The sequence below is a fragment of the Tauraco erythrolophus genome, chromosome 6 (assembly GCF_009769465.1).
Source record: "Tauraco erythrolophus isolate bTauEry1 chromosome 6, bTauEry1.pri, whole genome shotgun sequence".
Taxonomy (NCBI): Eukaryota; Metazoa; Chordata; class Aves; order Musophagiformes; family Musophagidae; genus Tauraco; species Tauraco erythrolophus.
This window is the reverse complement of record NC_141470.1, coordinates 34,622,254-34,641,671: the sequence shown is the minus strand read 5'-3', so window position 1 is coordinate 34,641,671 and position 19,418 is coordinate 34,622,254. Positions and strand designations below refer to the sequence as shown.

The window sequence follows — 19,418 nt, the reverse complement described above, 5'->3', positions numbered from 1 at the left end:
CTTGAAGAGCGGGACAGAGTTGTCCCAATCCTTTCCTCAGCAAGCAATCACGCGATTGTTACGCACTACAGTAGGTATTGGCCATCACCCAGGGGCACCGCAGCGGCTGCTGCACAGGCATCCGGTGCCGCAATTTGCACACTGTGCTCTAACTCCAACTGCTGCCACATGTGCTGTGCAGTTATGACCACACTCACCACAGCTTGGGAAGAGAAAATGACCTGAACCAGCAGGCTGGAAGTCAGGTAAGTAATGAATTTCAGTCCCTCTCTCCCATGGGATCCTCTTCCCTCCCAGGGGATTACATATCCTATCATCAAGGCACATAGGATTTAACCTTTGCAGGACTCTTCCTTCCTCTTACAGAGTCAGACGGCCACAGAACACTCTGCTTGTAAGGGAAACATTTTCTTCCTGTACAAATTAGGCAATTCAACTCAGAAAGTGGAGTTTTCACAGTATGAAGTTCAACCTGGTACTTAGCAAGCCTAGCTACACTTATTAGTGGCCCAGGACCTCCTCACATCCTACCTCCTACATCCTATGCACTGCACTGGCAACTGCCAGAGGAAGTTAGTCATTTCCACATCAGACTGTCTCTCATGCCATGAGCCAGTCAGCCCATTTCTGCACGCAGGTAAGGTATTGTTAAGTGCATTAGAATTTATTTCTTCCCTTCTCAGCTGCCAAAGCAGCTAAGTCTCTCGCATTGCTTAGCCAGCTACCCTCTAGCACTTTTTTTCCCCCCTGACTTCCTGATGCTTAAGAACCCAACCCTGGCAATTTAGAGCCTGTCCCCACCTCTCTGTGTGGTTTCTCTGTATTGAGAACTGCTGTAGCCTGAGCTCTACCCAGGAAGACTCAGCCAGAGCCCTGACATGTTGATGCTGCAGACTTTGAACTGTGCTTGAATCAACAGTTCGTAGAGCAATACAGATCCATATTGACAGCAACCAGGCAGCAAAAGCAGATCAGATCAGAGCACTATGTATTTGCTAGGGAATGAAGTGCCAGGCACCATCAGTGAGGCCACTGCAGCAGAGCATCTCCCTGCTGACAGGGTTTCCCACTCAGCTCACTATAGCAGCAGCCAGCCCTGTTGCATTATCCCAACAGGGAAGCACCAGCTCCCAGGCATGAGGAACCAACCCACAGCACAGCCCTTTGCTCCCAGACTCCCTACAGTAGCCTTGCCACTCTTTAAAGCTGGGGATCAGGCTACTGGTACCTATTCATAGAAGTCTGTTATTCTGCAAAGCAGCACGGCTAAGTCTTGATGGTTTGAGCTTTCAGATTTGGAGGGCTAAAGACTGCTCTTGCTGAGCAGCTTTGTTTTCTCAAAGCTTCAGCAACTGGGTTCATGTGAACTGCTCTGAGCTCTGGCAATCTCTACAGGGCCTAAGAGGAGGCAGCTAATGTTCCTGCCCAGGCAACAGAAGCAGCTTCTTTCCCAGCTCAGCAGCTGCTGTGCAGCAGTTCTTTGACCAGCTATTAAGCACTTGCTTCCAGAAGGCAGGAGACTGCATTAGACTTCAAAATGAGACAGATGCCAAATCCCAGGTATCCTGGTTTCAGCTGGGACATAGTTAGCTCTTCTTTTTAACAGCTGGAAGAGCTCTGTGTTTTGGTTTTAGTTTGAGACTTGCTCTGAGAAGAACGCTGATAGCACACTGATGTTTATAGTTGGCACTGAGGTCTCAAGGACTTTTCAGCTTCCCGTGTTCTTGCCAGTGTGCAGGAGCACAACAGGATAGGGGGGAGCAGAGCCGGGACAGAGGGTCCACGACTCTCCTTATGATTCGAACTTAGACTTAGGATTGAGGGCCAAACTGGCCAATTAGTATTCCATATCATGCAGCGTCATGCCCAGTATAAAAGTGAGGGTCAGCCGGAAAGAAGAGCCTTTGCTCTTCCAGGACTCTCACTTTCAGACTCTCGGAGTGCTCTCTCTGTCTCACTCTCTATTTTCAGGCCTCTCACTCATCTGAGATTGTGGTGTCGGGACTCACCTGTTTCAGGATCGTTAATTCGGGACGAGACGGGCCTCAGTCAAGGAGTGGTGAGCAATTACATCATACATCACTCGTTCGTATATAGTTATCATTGTACATATATGTGTGTATATATATTATTAGTAGTAGTAAATTGTTCTTATCTCAACCCATGGGTCTCTTTTCCTTTTCTCCTTTAATTCCCTTCCTCAACCCCGGGGGGTAGGGGAGGGTGAGCGAGCGGCTGTTTGGAGTTTAGTTGCCAGAGAAGCCTAAACCATGACACCAGGCCAGGGCCAGTGCTTGGCGAATCAGGCAATGTGATGTTCAGAACACAGATCCACCAATATTTATTTATTTCCACAGCAAAAAGAGTTAAGAGGGTTTTTTTCTTAGACTTGCTCCAGCTCTTTCCCATTCTCTTGCTGCTCCCTCACTATGGGGAGCTATCCAGGTTTAACTTTTCTCCCTCTTACTGTTTTGGTAAATTAATTTTAACACCAATTAAATTCTTCCATTTTGCTCACAAGCAGTTATGCTGGAGCAATGCAGAGGCTGTGCCTTGCGAAGGAGGAATGGAACAGCTGGGGACACATTTCTCAGGCAGATATTTCTAGTGCAGCCCCCTTACTCTATCTCAATGCTTCCAACATTACTTACTTGTATGAGGCAGATCTCCATTCCCCCACTCCAAAACCCTTCCCCCATAATCTCAGATATCTTTCATGGCTAGGGGTGGTTTTAAACTGCATTCCTACCTATGGAGAGTTGTCGGACAGTTTATTCTTTTCACATGCAGACTAGAACTATCACCTGGTCCAAGCTGCAAAAATTCAAGGAATTTGGGCAGGGCTTAAAGACAGAAAGCATTGCTTTTCTTTCCGGCCCAAGTAAAAGGTATTCAGGAGCCTGGAACAAAGCACAAACTTCAAGCTCCTTTGGCTCCTGGAGCCAGGTCCTCTCTGCATTTGCTCCCAATATCATACTGCTGAGGGACTGGTTGCATGGCTGGTGTGGACCACTTTATTGACAAGCTACCACTGAAGTGGGCAGTCTCACTCGGCACTCCCCCTTCGCTTCCCCCACCCTGCCATCTCTTTCTTCTCTTAACTTTAACCTCAGCAGGATCAACTCTTATCTGGCTGAAAACTCACTTTTCCATAGCACACGCAGGTACTGACCATGGGTGCATCCAACTGAGAGCGAGTGACAGGTAAGCACAGTCAGACTGGACTGAAAGCTGTGAAACTGCATCTGGAGTGAGTCTCACCCCAAGCAAATGGATGAAGAGAGAACACTCAGCATTCACATATGCAAAAGTTAAATAAATTGAGTGCAAAACATAAGATTTTGGCAGGTCTTTGAAATCGTCAGGGACTGCCAATTTGAGTATACCTTATGTCACCCTCTGGCAAACTGCCTAGAATACACATTACAGGCTGCAGTTACACAATACATTTATTCACCCCTTTTGTAAGGCTGCAGAAGTACCAAAGTTTACTAGCCAAAAAGCAGATAAGTACTACATAAACTACATTAAGAGCTCTGGAGTATGTTATACCAAATACACATACGTAAAATATTTTGCCCACTCATATCTTCTTGGGAAGGCAAAGCAAGTAGCAAACAGTGAGGTAAATCAAGGCCCAGCTAGTTTGATAGAAACAGGCACATCTGTGTAATATTTATAGTCTCTTCTGCTAAGATCAGAAGGGTAGTTGCTCTGGTGCACTGCAACTTCATGACAAATAAGCACCCTTACAAACCTTGTAAGGGTTCACATGAGAAGTAGTCACAGGAGAATGTGACTTACCAATCCACCACACAGGAAGGTCAGAAAGGAACAGAAACCCAAGTGAGTTTTGCCAATGCCTCTCTCTTTGCTACAGCATCAGGACAGTGCTCACACCCAGAGGCATGCTTATCCAAAGGACACCTCTTACTTCCTGCTGAGCCCAAGCACTCATGAAAAGCTGTGCTCTTTGCCTAGAGAGCTGTTCCTTTGGATGGGCTGCGCAGACTGAATCCACACCTTCAATTCCCGCAGCCTGCTAGTGCCCAGTGCAAACACTCCCCCTACCTCAAGCCTGCCTGCTCCTGTCCTGCTCAGAAGCAGAGCAAGGCTTGCTCAGGGGCTGCTGGAGCCCATCACCAGCGACAGACTTCCAAATAAGCTCCGAAGGAAAGCAACGCCACCAAAATAGTCTCTATGTGAAAGAGATGAAGATAATTATCAAAAACTTACTAACAAAAAGTTTCAAAAGCTCTTTCCAGCACCACATCAATTTGTTACCATATCAGACCATGAAAGGCAGCAACCCACCTAAACAGAACAGCAATCTTCAATCCAAAGCATATGAGATCACTGAACACAACGGCAGAGTAAGATGGGAACAGAGATTTCTCTTCCCAGCTCCTGTTAACGAAGGTGGGGCAAGGAAAGGAAGGGAGCAGGAAGGAGAATTGGGATAGGGAAAGATAGGCAAAAAAAAGAGATAAAGGAGTACCATCAGAGGCTTTAAATTCAAAGTAAAATTTAACAAAACATAGCATGCTGATAATTTTATTCTCTTTGGTTACACCCACATCAGAAACTCAGTACGGAATACTGCTGTACTACACTAGTAGAGTTAGAAGGGTGTGGAGAAAGGGACATTTATACTTGCAATTTTGTAGCGACACGCTGAAAAGCAGACATCTGAAGATAAAGACGACAGAAACACTGAAGCACCACTCTAACATGGTCTATTACTAGACCTCATCCTGAAGAGAAGCTGGGAAGCACTCAAGCAGGGTGTGCTGATAGTGGCTGCACCAGCACCTAAAACCAACAGCAAGTCAAACATGTGGTGCTAGTGCAGAAGAATATGGAATTGAAAACAATTTCTTTGAGTCAAGTGGATTGTAAGCAAGTACCACAAATAGGGAAGCATCTTGTCTGTGCTGTAATCACAGCACAAGGAGTCTTAAGACAACACTTACAAGTAAAAAAAAAATAAAAATAAAAGGTCCATTTAAAAATGTAAAAGGTCCATACCGTCTCTTCAGTGCTCACGGCCTTGCAGTATCTGGGAATCATGCTCACAGATGAGAGTTCTGTGGCGCAGAGTGGTGTACAAACACAGGGCAGAAACACTGTCCCTTTCCCCAATTACCCTGCAGGATAAGCATGGCAAGAGCTTGCAGTAAGATGCAAATAGATGCGAAGGTGGAGTGCCAGGCAACAGGCAAACTCTGCCCAGGCCAGCAGGCAGAGATCTTGGCGCATCACTGAGCTCACCACACTTGGCCATCGGCACTCTGGGACTTGCTCCTCACCTTATGGACCACCCTGGCCGACACAGCAACAAGTACATTTTCAATCTTTCATGCAACTCAGTGACAGCAGCAGATTCCTGGGGCAATAAGGTAAGTACCTAGACAGCAGTGGCAGAGGGTGACAGCACGCACAAGACCCAGAGGGGTGAGAACATCTCTCCCCTCCTGAGCTAAGCCCAGAGCACAGGAAACAAACTCATTCTCATCAGAGTTTGTTTCTGTTCATTTCACCTGTCAGGGGCCACAAGGCAGACGCACATCTTGTAGCACCTCTATTGCCCAGCACCGCACAGGAAAGAAGCCTGGAAAAGCTGCACAATAATTGCTCAAGAGTAAAATGAAAACCCTGTGATGGGAGGGGGTTTTGGGGTGGAGCTGTGTTTTGAGTGGTTTGTTGGTTGGGTTGGTTTAGGGTTTTTTTAAAAACAAAACCAAAAACTTGTCCTTAGGGCAAAGAGACTTCATTTTTTCTGACCCCATCACAGGCCAAACACTGCAAATGAATACCCTACTCAGCTGCTGCATACAGCATGCCTGCAACTGATGGCTGGCAGTTGGGCAGCTAGGTATTTTACCACTGCAGGGCCTCTGCTTGCCGCAACTGCGTGTACTCACCCACCCTCGCCCCTTCTCATGCAGCAGGGCTCTCCACTTTAAAAGCTGCCCACACTTGTTCCTCACCACGGTCCTCCTCCTCCCCAAGAAGGAAGAGCCTGAGTTACAACAAGCTTCATCTCAGGAGGTAAAAACGAGGAAGCAGAACAAAGGCTGGAGACAAGCACGCTGGTACTGTCCTCCTGTCACGGTGTGAAGAGGAGGGCAGGGGAAGCCTTCAAGAAAGCTGGTTCACTGCTCCCAAAGGGAGAAGCAGCTGAAAACAGTACAGGTATGTGTCTGCTTGGAAATCCCAAGTCCTGCAGAATGAATCTGCAGGGCCAGAAGCTGAAGTCTCTTGGTCTTGCTTACCAAGTTAGTAATTTGGTGGGTGGAGGGAGAGCAGACACTGTGCATAGGGCCAAGAGGGTACTCTGACAGCAAGAGGAGACACAGAGCCTTGCTGCAACATAAGGATTTTCTAGTGTGTAATAAACCAATTGTTAAGCACTACTACATCGCACCTTCAATGCCATCAGCTGCCCTGCAAGCTTCACCCAGCACCAGCACCCTCTGACACAGCCTGCAAAGAGGAGGCTCCTTTCTGGAAAAAGAGGCAGTACGAGATCACTGTGAGCTGGGCACACCTGCTCACCTCCACAGGGCTCCTGAGTTTCTCCCTGCTGTGGAAAGCCTATGTGGTGCCAGCCAGGGCTGGGCACGAGAGGCAGCGTGACCTGTGCCAGGCTTGCCCTGTGTCCTCTGCACACATGCGTGGGCCATCAGCAGTAATTACCTCTCACAGGACTGCAGGCAAAAGTTGTTCCAAGCTCCGCAAACACAGAGAATATCACGGTTCAAGTGTTTTAGTTACTGTAAGCAGTTCACCAATTACAGTAGTAATGATTGGATTATGGCCAGTTAACAGCTTTAAAGAAACAAGCCATTATAGAAGGGGGAGGGAAATACTCCTTTGGGTCTAAGATGGAAACAGCTTTTCAGGGGTCCACCCTGCAGGAGGCTGTCAGTAGCTGGCTGGGTCAGACCACTTGCAACAGGCTGTAACAGCAAGGAGCAGTGTAATGTGTCACTGAACAATAGACTGGCACATGAAAACGACCAGGGCTGGAGGAGGTGTGCTTGCAAGAACAGAAGGTCTCCTGTTCATATGCTGGTCCCACCAGCTCCAACACCTCTGCATGACTGGACTCAGAAGACAGGATGCAGACAGGTGCGTGCACGCTAAGTCACCAACACAGTAACATGCTTGTGATGCTTTGTTTCAGCATGCAAGGAGTTACACGGGCATTTTAGAAACTCTTTAACAGACACCTGCTAGCTCCAAGCAAACAGCCGAATGCAAACACCCACAGTATCAGGAGCCAAAGGCACTCACCAGAAAGAGCAGCTAGAAATTTCCTTTCACTAGCAATTGTTGCCAGCACTAGAAGGCCCACATGATCAGGCATTAATCCCTTAGTTCCTCCAGTTGCTAAAAATCCATACAAAGAACACGCAGAGAGGCTTCCTGCACACCTGACACCCATCTCCTTGTTCTTCCACAGCATCTGACTGCAGAGTGGTCTTTGAGGAAAAGCAGCTGGACCAATGGATCCCTGCAAGAAGTCTTATCCCAATGCAGACACCACAACAAGAAGGACTGCCAGCTCTGGAAGATGAAGCTTTTTGTGGCCATGGCTTTTCTGTGGAGGGCAAGAAGTCTCAGATGCACAGCCTCCCCCTTCAAAGCCACCTTCTGCCCTGCAGCACCTCCCACAAAAGAGGAACAGAAGAAAACACCAGTGTGTTGAAACCACGATGAAGGGAACAATACTCACTCCCACATGACTCCCTTCACAGTACTGCCAGCAGTACATCACTGTGAGTCGGGTAGCTCTGCCTAACTAAGGAAAGCCAACAACTTGCAGCCCTACCATCCACTTTTCCCTCTTCACTCACCCTAGGAAAAGCAGGTCTCTACACTCCTTGCCAGTCCTCACTCACAACAGCCACCCCTCGGTGGTGACACTCCACCATCTTGCCCCCTGTGCAAGCTCTTCAGTGCCTCCCCTCGCCCCATCCTTAGTAGTATCTTGCCCTGCTTGGTCTCCTTGTTCTCCTCTCCCTTCAGAGGTCTTAGGCTGAGAACTGGCTGAAACTGAGTTTGGTATCACTGGCTGGAGGGTGAGGATTTCTGGCAGGAGAAAACCAGCAGAGCTGGGCATCTTGCCCAGAGTGAGTTCACACTTGGCTCACCACAGCTGGAAATAGTCTCATCCCTGGCCAGAGTTCCCCAACGGCCCAACAAAACCCTTGGGAAACAGCAAGTTTCCACGCGTTAGCCATTTTGAAACGGACTGGTACGTGTTCATGAATGTACTCCTCCGCTGCCCCCACCCAGCCTTCTCGGCGCAGCGCAGCCGCCTGCAAGTGCCTCTGCCAAAAGGAGCTTGATGAGCAAGCACTGACGAAGCGCAAGGTCTCACTTTGCGTGCAGAGCCAGGTGTGGCCAAGACCAACGCTGCCTCTGGAGATGCTCCTCCTGTATGGCAACACCACGAGCGGAGGCAAGGGGAAGGCAGGGGCTTAAAAAAAACGTAACCCCCACTCCTCTTCCCACCACACCCTTGCATCTGAGCTACTGCTCTCCCCTTGCTCATTGCTGGGAGACCTCCACATCTCCCAAACCAGATAAGACACGTCGGAAACTCACCTGGAAGCATAAATACGCTTAAAAGGCTGGAACTGCTTTTGGCTGCAATCAAAGTTTTCCTTAGGAAATTAAGTATTTTCCGTTGTGATAAACCCTGGCACAGACATGGTCTAAACAGCTTTCAACAAAGTGTCCTTTCTTTGGCATTGTTTTGCAGCTAAGAAACCAACTCGTTGGGTTTTTTTTTCACCTGTGGAGTTGAATTTTAAAGTTTTCTTGGAGATAATACATTTAAGTAGCAGAACTAACTCATCATCTACTGAAGGGTAGATTTAAATAAACCGAGGGGGACCACAGGTAAGTACGCTGAGTAACTTGGCTGCTACAGAGCCAAGGAATCTGGCCAGGAAACAGGGCTCCAGGATGCACACATTACTTTCCATGATGAAGGAAAAAAGCACTCAGCTGGGATGCAGAGACCATACATGGTTGTCTCGCTCTCCCTCAAAGATGAGGCCTTTACAGGCTAGCTCCTGGAGTGAAGAAGTAACAGCACAACTTCCATTTACAGCAGCAGTGAAGTTCGAGTGCTTAGCATCATATGTGGCAGCGAGGAGTAGCAAGTACCCTGGCTGCCTGATTCAAAGGCTATGGAAAGCAGAAGTCCTTCCTCTGCTGCCAACTGGCCTTGGTTCAGCACCTCTGTAGGACAGGAGAGTAATCCTCAGTTTTGTAAAAGGAAGGACGAGTATTCTGCATAAAACTTATCCAGCCATACAGCACTCTGCTCATGGAAGGAGCAGAGTGAACAGGCTGCCCATCCACGCTGTGCTGTGTAGCACAGAGATAAAAGATTTCACAAGGGTCCCTCTGAAAATGAGGGCCGCGCACAGGACACAGGAGCAGAGCCCACATGCGCTATCTCGAAGGGCAGGCCCTACACTGCAGTACTGCACAGTCACTGCAAAGTCCAGCAGACTGCCAAAGAAGCAACCAGCTGACACATCAAGTCATCCGTGCCTTCCCATTGACCATGTAAGCCATCTAAAAGGATGTGGAACAAGTTGCTGCTTCAGAAGTATGCCCTGCAGCCTCACCTGCCTATCAGCTATCCACACTGGCGTGTTTTCTGTAAAGTTGCCCAGAAGCCTTGGAATGCTGGCATTCAAGAGACCTACTTGAAATCACTCCAATCTGAGCGACAGACAGGTGATATATGGAGACTCGCATCAGTGGTGTCTGCTGTAGTGAATGTTAATAGCCAAGACACAGCCTTTTCACCTGCCAGCACTTCCCATCTTGGCTCTAATACAATGGAAAGGCCAGTTTTGCTGTCATTTCCCACACCACAAGGATGAACACATTTCCAGGAGGCTTTCAGTCTACGTAGACAGAATGACAAATCAAAGATTCATCTGGATGAGAGACCAAAATCCCCTCTGTTTATCGATGTGTTCCCCAGTCCTGTCAACGGGAACTGAGGGTGCACTGAGGGTGGAGGTCTCTGCAGAGCCTCGTTCATGTTGTAGTGGTTCAAAGCAGCATCAGATTTGAAGGAGGGAGGACAGGTGCAGGTAAAAGCCTGACCTCAGTCAGCTGCAGTACTGAGGTACAAGGGTTGGCTTGCAAAGGGCCTGACCCAGCCCTTACAAGTAAGATACACACATGGCCAACTGAGCAGGAAAGACACAACGACAGGAAACCAACATGGGGAAAACACGGTTCTGCTTTAGTGCCTAATAGGGAGTCAAGGGGTTAAACTAGTGCCAGGCCACACCACAAACATCCTATGACCAAGTTCTGCTCTCATGCAGTGGGAGAACAAGAGCAGAGAAGGCAATGGCAGAGGGGAAACAGCAAGCTTTTTCTAACCATATTAATTCTAGTGGGTTTGCTCACTTAAGCCGTCTTTTGGGTTGGCCCAAGGAGTGCCCAGTTCTGTTTTGGGAATCTGCGTGACTCTATTGAGAGAAGAGAACCTGTACATCAGTCTCATGTGCCAGGATCAAAACGAAGTGGCGAGTGGCCCCATAGACTTCAATAAGATACTTTTCTGGCATGACTAGCACCAGACAGAAGGTCCTGCTGCTGCTGACAAGCCTCTCACGACTTCACATCAACACATCAAAACAGATCCAAGCTCTGTGTAACATGCTTCAGCTCCAAAAATCTCAGAGTTAGAGCAAATCTTACACCTCTGTGAAGAAAAGATAACTCTGACTTTCTTGCTAAGGTCATGTTTTTCCCACCTAGCAGTTGCCAAGCATACTACATACGTTTTCCCCTCTACATGCACAGTTCACCTATGGCGTTGAGAAGATGAGGTTTTACATTGCTATACAAGATTTGTAGAAGTCAGGCTAAACATGTTCCTTATGGTAACCATCATGTTTCCAATAGCCACACATAGCAAGAAATCAGTTTTATGTTCTTACATGAGTAAACTCCGTTACACTCTGTCCTCCATCCTCCTCAAACACCATTGCTTAGACTGTACGAAATACCTCCAAAAATCACAGCAACACATCCAGCAAGCCCCTGGAGCAGACACAACACACCAAAGTGAGACCAGTCCACTGCATGTGTTGTACTTTAGCAGCTTCCCAATGTTTCCCCAGACAGCTCTCCAGCCACTTTTCTACAGTGACTGCTTTCTGCACCTCACCATCAGAAAGAGCACAGCCATCCTCTGCTAGTGTAAGTAAGTGCACTCCAGAGTACAGCCTAAGTGTCAGGCACAAACAGCAATAATCCACAGGCAGGCAGAAAACTCGCTCAGTCCTTCCCCAGCACAGTTGCGCAAGTTTTCACCATCTCTGTCACTGCTGCTTGTACCAACCTTAAGAACTCCAGGCCAAAGACCCCACTCCTCCTCCAGTTAAAAATGCATGAGAGATGTTAAGCTGTAGAACTGCACCTCTCACACAGCGCACAAGAGCAAGGTGCCTACAGCAGGAGTAGCTGGGGAACGTATTGCAACCATTCATGGTGGCCACCTCTGTGCTGGGAAGAGCAGGTACCATTCACTGTGTCTCCACTGTAACACACACAGCTTCTAAAACATGTGATCCCACTGTTCATGAACACTTATACTGAGCAGGTTTACCAGCCCACATTCTCACAGCTATCATCCAGTTACACTTGAATTTCATAGCCAGACAACACCATCTCATACAAAAGCACCTGCTTCCTTCTAAGGGGATAATTTCTCACCAGACAGCCAAGAAAACTGAAGCTTCTGCTTAAAGGTGCTCTATGTGGCACACCAGATGCCCCAAGCTAGACCACCAAGCACTGCAAGCAATGAGGGAAGAAAACAATGTTATCCTCTCTCGCCTTTGCACTTACACGTGGCAAAAATGTCATTACCAAATCACATGTACAAAAATTTAAACTGGTTGCCTGAAGCAGTCAGCAAGAAATTCCCCAGACAGACACACTTTACATCACTAGGCTGGTAGCTGGATGCCTTTGAGGTGTTTCACCCTTCCCTAGAGGATTAGGAGCAGGAACAGTTCAGTCCAGTTTGATGAGTACTTGTTCTCATAAATTGATCCTTGGGATCTGTCATAGTGCCCCCCAAAGAACATGCAGTCTCCTTTTCAACCCATGCCTGCTTTCTCGTTAGTTTTCCCCCTTAAATAGGATGCCGAATGGAGTAAGTCACTGCAAAGCATGCATGCCTCATTCATCATGCACCAAGAGGTTACAATGAATAATAATGTTCTTGGTAAAAAAAACCCACGAGTGCACATCCTGACGAAACCTGATCACAGAAAGTATGAGGCAGCTCCCACAGTCAAGGACAAACAACCGATCTACAAAGCCAGATATTTCCAGAGCCCCCTACAGCAACTTCTGAGTTTAATGTTTTGAAGAGCAAGTATCTGGCAATGAGTTACCTATGTTAAACAACAAAGGCTCGATCTGACAGATAAGAGATATCTGGTGACCTATATTGCCTGCCTGTTTGACTGTAAGAGAGCAGCTGAGCAAGCAGCCTTACAAATTTCACCATTCTGCTTCTGTATCGATATTGGTTGATGCAAAATAAGGCACAGAGGATCCTCAGGTGCATCAGGGTCACTTTTCCCACAGCACACTCACACTGCAAAGACCACACAAGGACCATCCCTCACTATGTCCCATTGAGTACTACACAGTGTCACTCACAGCGGGAACAAAGTGACCCAGTGCTGCACATTCACCAACAATGCACGTTTATTTACCTGACTGCAGAATCTATGATGGCACTGAAAGAAATTTTAGCAAACTACAGACTGGGTGTGGTATCACACCTCTGCGTGGGCCCACAGCAGCTACCACAACTGCAGCTGTATGGAAATCTAGATAATCTTCTCAAAATAGGCCCTGTCTGGACAAGAGGACACTCAATCCAAGGGAAACGGAAGCTGTGACTGTGACTTTTACATTTTGTCAGAGATATTAGTCACACTCACACCACCTGATCTAAGTACGCTTCCAGCAGGCTGGGAGGTGGAGTGTTTCCAGGAGGGATCTGGGCTCCCTTTAGCAAGCACTTCCTATCATTAGCAACCGCACCTCACGGAGGTGATTAGCACAGCAAAATTCAAATTGTTACAAGAGCAGTAAGACCTGTTGGATGCAGACACAGTAGGGCCGTGAGACCCATGGCTTTTTAGGTCATGGGATCACACTCGTATGTATGTGCATCTTTACATGCAGTGCATGGCACAGAGTGGTAAGAGGGGTTCTGGGAGACTGCCATTTCTAACAGGGAATTTCTGTAGGTTCATGAATAACTTTACTCAGCAAGTACTTCTTTAGGGCAGAAAAGGTGCTCCCAAAGTCTGTGCTATCACTGCTTCAAGCACCATAAATCTGAACAGTGTAATTCTCTCAGCCACAGATATCATTTACTGCCACATTGCCACAGAAACACCAACTTGGTGAGGCAGAGCAGCACTGGATAAAGGCAAGACACTTTCACCCATTTGAATTTGTTATTTAAAAAAAAAAAAGTGGCATTACTACCATTCCTTACAGCATTTAAGTTGCATATGGCTTTCTTCTACATGCTGCAAACCAACACTGCTTTCTTCTCATACTGTCAAGACAGCTGTCAGGTCAGAAAGCAATCCCGCATTTAAAGTTCCCCCCCCCCAGCTCAATAGTTTGGATAAGTTGCTTCAGGCAGATTTTAAAATAAACCCTGAATGAGGTGCACTTTGAGCAACCGGTTCATTAAATGAGAGCAGCCAACAGGAGAGCCTGCTGCACGCAGGGCCTGAGAGCCGATCCCTACCAGCACCCCAAAGCAGGGCCAGCTTCACCCCAGTGTCATTCCTGACCTCCCTGGGACACTCAGAAGGTAGTGGCAGGAGGCTGTCCTTTGCACCACTACCCTTTGCTTCACCTACAAAGACCAGCCAGGTGTGCCGAGCACTAAGCAGCTCACCCAGTCCCTCGAGGCCAAATCTGGCTCCTTCACCAAAAGCCCTCAGGTGACTCAGGAACAGTTTGAACCCTGCAGCTGGCCATTTGTCATCAAGAGCAAAAAAAGTCCTGCGGGCACAAGTGACAATCTCTTGGCCAGTGAACATCTATGTACTTACTTTTTACACGGCAAGTTGTCTACCTCAACAGCCTGGTGAGATGCTAGCAATGTCTTCCAGCAAGTTTTGCTTTGTAACACTGGGAAACAGCAAGATCAATCTTGTTATATCTTGGCTAGTGCTACTTTGAGGCCTGACTCCAAACAGGAAAGAAGAGAGAAGTGAGAAGAAAGAAAAGGCTACTAGAAGAAAGTACTGAGACGAGTTCAACAGTGCAAAGGAGAAAGTATTTTAATTCCCAGAACAGACTCCCTGCTCCTGCACAAAAGGCTGTGCAGAGGCTTATATCAAGCGAGAAACAGCTGAATTTGTTCTGCACATTATCTTTCTGCTGCTTATGAATAGCAATGCTGCGACAAGCTCTTTAAAACCTCTTAAGAGTCTCTTCTGATAGACGAGAAAAATAGGCTTCATGTGGAAAGCTGCTTTCCTCCCAGGAACTGTCACTTTATCCCTACATTGTAAAACAGTAACTTCCCAGGAAAGGACAGGTGGGAAGAGGTGTGAGACCAGCATCTCTTCTCTGTATCCTGTTCAAGAGGCTAAACTTCGCCCTTCAAATATGAAATTCACTCTGTAGCTCATCTATTTACCCATCTCAAAGCAGCTCATGAGATTGTATCCCAAGCACCATCCCAGACAGCGAACGCTGTTGTATCCATCCCTCAGCACAGGTAGGAAACCCACAAACCATCTCCCAAAAAGTAAACTTGTCATCCTTACAGTGTGCCTGTTGAGGCCGTTACTAAAGATCAGCAGATCTTCCCGCTTCTGATGCCTGCCACGAGCTCTGCAGAGTTTGTGCAGCTGGGAGAAGGGGAGCTGGATTCAATTCATCTGTGAGCAACATCTCTAGACTGTTTGCTTCCCAAGTCTCAATTAGTCCCAGCTGCACAAACCCTTGCAGGACAGCACTGTGGCACAGCTACCCCAGCCTGCAGGGCCTTATGGAACCAGGACAGAGGGGCTGGGTTGGAAACGGTCAGCAAGACACAGCCTCTTCTCACACAGACATTTGCTCACTGGATTACTGGCCATGCTACCGCTTTAGACCTGCTGTCTCTTCTCTCAGAGAGGGCCTGAGCACAAAAGTTTCAAGCCTGCCTCACTGGCTGGCCTCAGTGCTATAAACAACAACAAAAACAATAATTCAGTAGTATTTAAATGGGATTTAGTACTGCCTGATTTAGTACTTAGACAGATTTCCTCTGTCAGAAATTCTCTAGCTATTCCTTAGGTGAAGGAAAACAACCTAAACCACGTGAGTCAACCCGGAAAGACTGAGCCTGAAGAGAGCCTACAGGAATATTTGGGAGGCACAAATCTCTACTGTTCATCTCATTAAGCTATTAACTAACACGTATAGTAATGAACATTTAACTTTAATTACTGCAATGATTTCATTTTACAGGTAAGAAGGGGTGACAGTTTTACTACACCATACATCCCAGGCTTATGTTTGGCAGATATCATTATCTCCCCACCTCTGAAAGAAGCAAGCCCCAAGACCCCAACAGGACTTTCGGTCACATTCAGACCCTGGGGATGGGAACGAACTGCACAGCCTGCTCAGGCTGGGGTCCAGTCATCCTTTCCTCTGAGGTGGGTTAGCCTGATGGGCTGCAACTGGGAAGAGCCATCACTCCCAGACATGATCTTCCTACCTACAGGCACCAGAGGGGTGGGTAATGATAAAACTACGATCTTACACCCACTGCAGAAGGGAACAGCTTCGACTGTGCATCAGCAGGAAGAAAAACAACCAGGTGACTCCACCGCCAGAGAACAACACATAACTATATAGAGCCCTCTCATTCGGCAAGCTGGAGAGTAACACCCAGCACATCAAATTCCACTGGTAGCAGTTGACCATCAAAAGAAATTGGGTTGGATTATTTTGAAGCAGATGTGTTGATTCCTTATAACTCTCTCTTGGCTTCTCCCCTTCTCTGCACAAGTAACCCAAGTTAACAGAGTAGCTCTCTGTCCCCCTCTTGTGATAGGACCAAGAGGACTTAAAAATTCCTGGAGGGAGGTAATATTAAAAGACCATGGCCTTCAGGGCATGTACCACAGTTTGGGTTTTGGAACTTCTTTTTAAGCCCATGGTTTGACCCCAGCTTCTGACAACCAGGTCAGTGTCCCACTACATATAAAACATTTCCCCTCACCCCACACCATGAAAGGCAAAAAACCTCATGGTATGACAATCATTTCCCCTCAGCCTGTGAGCAATACTGCCCATCTCACTCTTGGCCCCACTGACTGTTCCTAGATGTATTAGCCAGATACTGGCGTAGGACTGGAGATATGGATCACTGCCAGGCAGATCTTTTGAAAAGGAAGAAATTTCTCTCCTCAAAGGAGTAGAGCCTGGTCTTCAGACAAGCCATCCAGCACTCATACCCCAGACTAAGATTACATTCCTCTCTTTCTCCTTTGTCAAAATGTAAGCTCACACACCATCAACTCTTTCTCCATTAAATGCCCTTATTTGTGTGCTTTAATTCCATGCTGTCTACTCTCACCACCCAAGTCCTTCCAAGCGAGGAAACCGCTGACAGCAGCTCTATAGCTATCACCTTCAATTAACTCATTAGACTCCGGGGGAAAGACTTCTCACTGGCACCATTTCAGACAGCTACGAACAGGAGAACCTGAAAACCCTTCATCTGGAAGCAGAGGAGCAGGGAAGGACAGGGGCTAAAGAGGAAGAAAAAAGAGTCTCCTCACTGGTGTGTCTGTCTTCCCAGTTGCTCCCAGCATCTTACAGGAAGCTCCACACCTCGGGTTACATGATATATATTAATATATAATAAATAATATGCTCCCCTCTAGTACGGAGGGTTTTGGGGATTCTCCTGCTTGCTGGCAGCTCGGGCAGAGCAAGGCACGATCTGACACGCGAGCCCAGAGTGAACAAGCAACGGGCTGGGAAGAGCGGCGGGAGCCTGCAGCACCCCGAGGTGCCCCTGCCATGTTAGCACGAGTATTGTTTCAAATTCTGCTTTATTGTTGCCTGATGAGGTGACTAAAACGGAAACGTTTTGAGGATTAGGATTCCAGAGTGATCTAATACAGGATGCTTTTGGTTTAAAGAAGGAGGGGGGAAAAAAAAAAAAAACGTAAGTAAAGGGCGGTGAGGCCGGAGCTCCTCCTGAGCTCCCCTCCCCACCGCCACCCTTTCGGTTTAAAAAAAGGGCTGAATGTTACCATTTTTGGACATGAGCTCCGCGCAAGCCCTGCCCTAAACCACACCATTCAAACGAGAAGCCAGTTACAGTCCCGCCGCCGGGCCGCGGGGCGGCCGGGGCTGGGGGGGAAGGGGGGAGCCCGCCGCCCTCCCCCGGGGTCTCCGCTCCGCCCGGGCGCACCTGCGGGCCGGGCCTGCCGTAGCGGGCCAGGTGCCGGTAGCAGGGCGGACATCTGTTGCTGTGGGGGAACCCGCCGCGGCACCTCCCTCCCCGCCCCGCCATCACCTGCCCGCTCCACCCGCCCCCGCCGCGGCGGCCCCCGCCGCCTCGCCTCGCCACGCCGCGCCAGCCTCTGGCCAGGCGCGCAACGGCCCCGCTGCGACCGGTGGGGGCGGCGGGGCCGGGTCCCAGTGGCCCCACACCGTGTGCGTGTGAGGGGAGGAGAGGGGAGGGGAGGGGGGTGCGCCCACCTTCCTCTGCTGCTTCTCCCAGGCCGGGTCGAGGAGCAGGTCCCGGTCCCAGTCCTCCTCCGGCTGCATGTAGTCGTTGGTCTGCTGCGGGTCGTAGTGATCCATGACTGCTACTGCTGCCGCGGCCCGTTTCCGTCCTGTCCGTCCCGGTGGGCTGCCTGCTCTGCCCGCTGCGCCCGGCCCCGCGGCCGCTCAGCCCGAGCAGGCGGCGGCGGCGCCCGCTCCCACCTCGGCCTCGCGCAGTACCCGCGGGGGCGGGACGCAGCGCACAGCACCACCCACAGCCCGCCCCCGCGCTTCCCATTGGCCGAGCCGGCTTTACCCGGCCATAGCACCTCGCTCATTGCCCGCCTCGCGTGTCCGTCACGGTACCCGGCAGCCGCGATAGGCGGAGCACGGCCCCAGCCCCGCCCGACACCAGCCCCGCGGCGGCGGCGGCTGAGGTGGCTGAGCCGGGCGAGTCGGGGCCGTAGTCCGGCGGGCTGGGCTGCGGCTGAGCGGTGCGATGCGATGCGATGCGATGCGATGCGATGCGATGCGATGCGATGCGATGCGATGCGATGCGATGCGATGCGATGCGGTGGTGCTCAGTGCCCCTTTCAGGGCGTTTTTTCCCTCAAAGGCTGCGCGGCGGGACGATGCGCGGGAGCCCGTACCGGGAGCGGGCCCCTCACAGATCCGCCCTCACGGGCGGGACGGCTGAGCGGTGCGGGGGGTGGCTGAGCGGTGCGGGTCAGGGCAGCGTTTTGTCGCTGCGGGGATGTTTTCGTGTGACACAGCCGGTGTCACAGCCCGTCCTCCCGGCCCCGAAGTGAGGGGTGCTCGGTCACAGCCCTGCAGCCCTGCCGCCACCCCACTCAAAATACAGCTTCCCAGTGGCGTCACACAGATGTGCCCGCACCTAGGAACCCCCCAAAAAAACCTATTTTCTCTTGCTCCTGGCTGGTAACTGCCGGTCAAGGTTAGGAGTGCCAGCGCGGCGGCCGAGGCTCCACGCCCGGAGCCGGCAGCTGCAGTCGCGGAGTGCCACAGCCGCCCGGCGTGCCCCCTCCTTGGCCCGTGCCGTGCCAGGCCTCCCAGCCGCACCTGCAGCTTTCTGCCCACAAATATCCTGTTTCACAAGAAAACGCTGAGCTGCAGGGTATTTGGCTCATCTAGCAGCTTCCTGGGAGAGAAACATAAATGATACACAAATGCTTGACGTGGGTTTCTGTCAGTTAAACAAGTAGAGGGGGAAAAATGGTAATAGCACTATTAATTTCCCCTGGTAGTCTCACTGAGAAGCAGGATGATATCTCACAAAAGTGAGAGAAAGCCCAAAGAAACCACTCCACCACACCATCAGAGTGAGCTTGTGTCCCAATTCATCTAGATTCAGAAGAAATAGAGTTTGTGGTGCATGAATGTGGGACAGAGGAATGCTGAGAATGGACTGGAAGGATGCTGCAAAGCATCAGGATGAATTTACCAGAAATGCTCAACATCAGGCAGGATGTAGCCCCAGATTACACCCGTGAGCTCCTCTTCCAAAAGAGGAATTTGTTTTCTGCTTCTTACAAACATTGGAGGTGAAATTGGATATATTCTTTCACGTCTTCATA

The 19,418-nt window shown here is 49.4% G+C and overlaps 1 protein-coding gene across 13 annotated transcripts in view; it reads right to left on the bottom strand.

The window, feature by feature from the left end:
* Nucleotides 1-17,991, bottom strand: part of ACTN1 (actinin alpha 1) — a 93,102-nt gene extending 75,111 nt beyond the window's left edge. For all 13 annotated transcript variants that reach the window (XM_086613759.1, XM_086613761.1, XM_086613756.1 and 10 more), the window contains exon 1: nt 17,818-17,991. In XM_086613759.1, the coding sequence (XP_086469885.1) occupies nt 17,818-17,922 (105 nt within the window). In that variant the 5' untranslated portion in view covers nt 17,923-17,991. The remainder of the gene's footprint in view (nt 1-17,817) is intronic.
* Between the last annotated feature and the right edge of the window lie 1,427 nt (nt 17,992-19,418).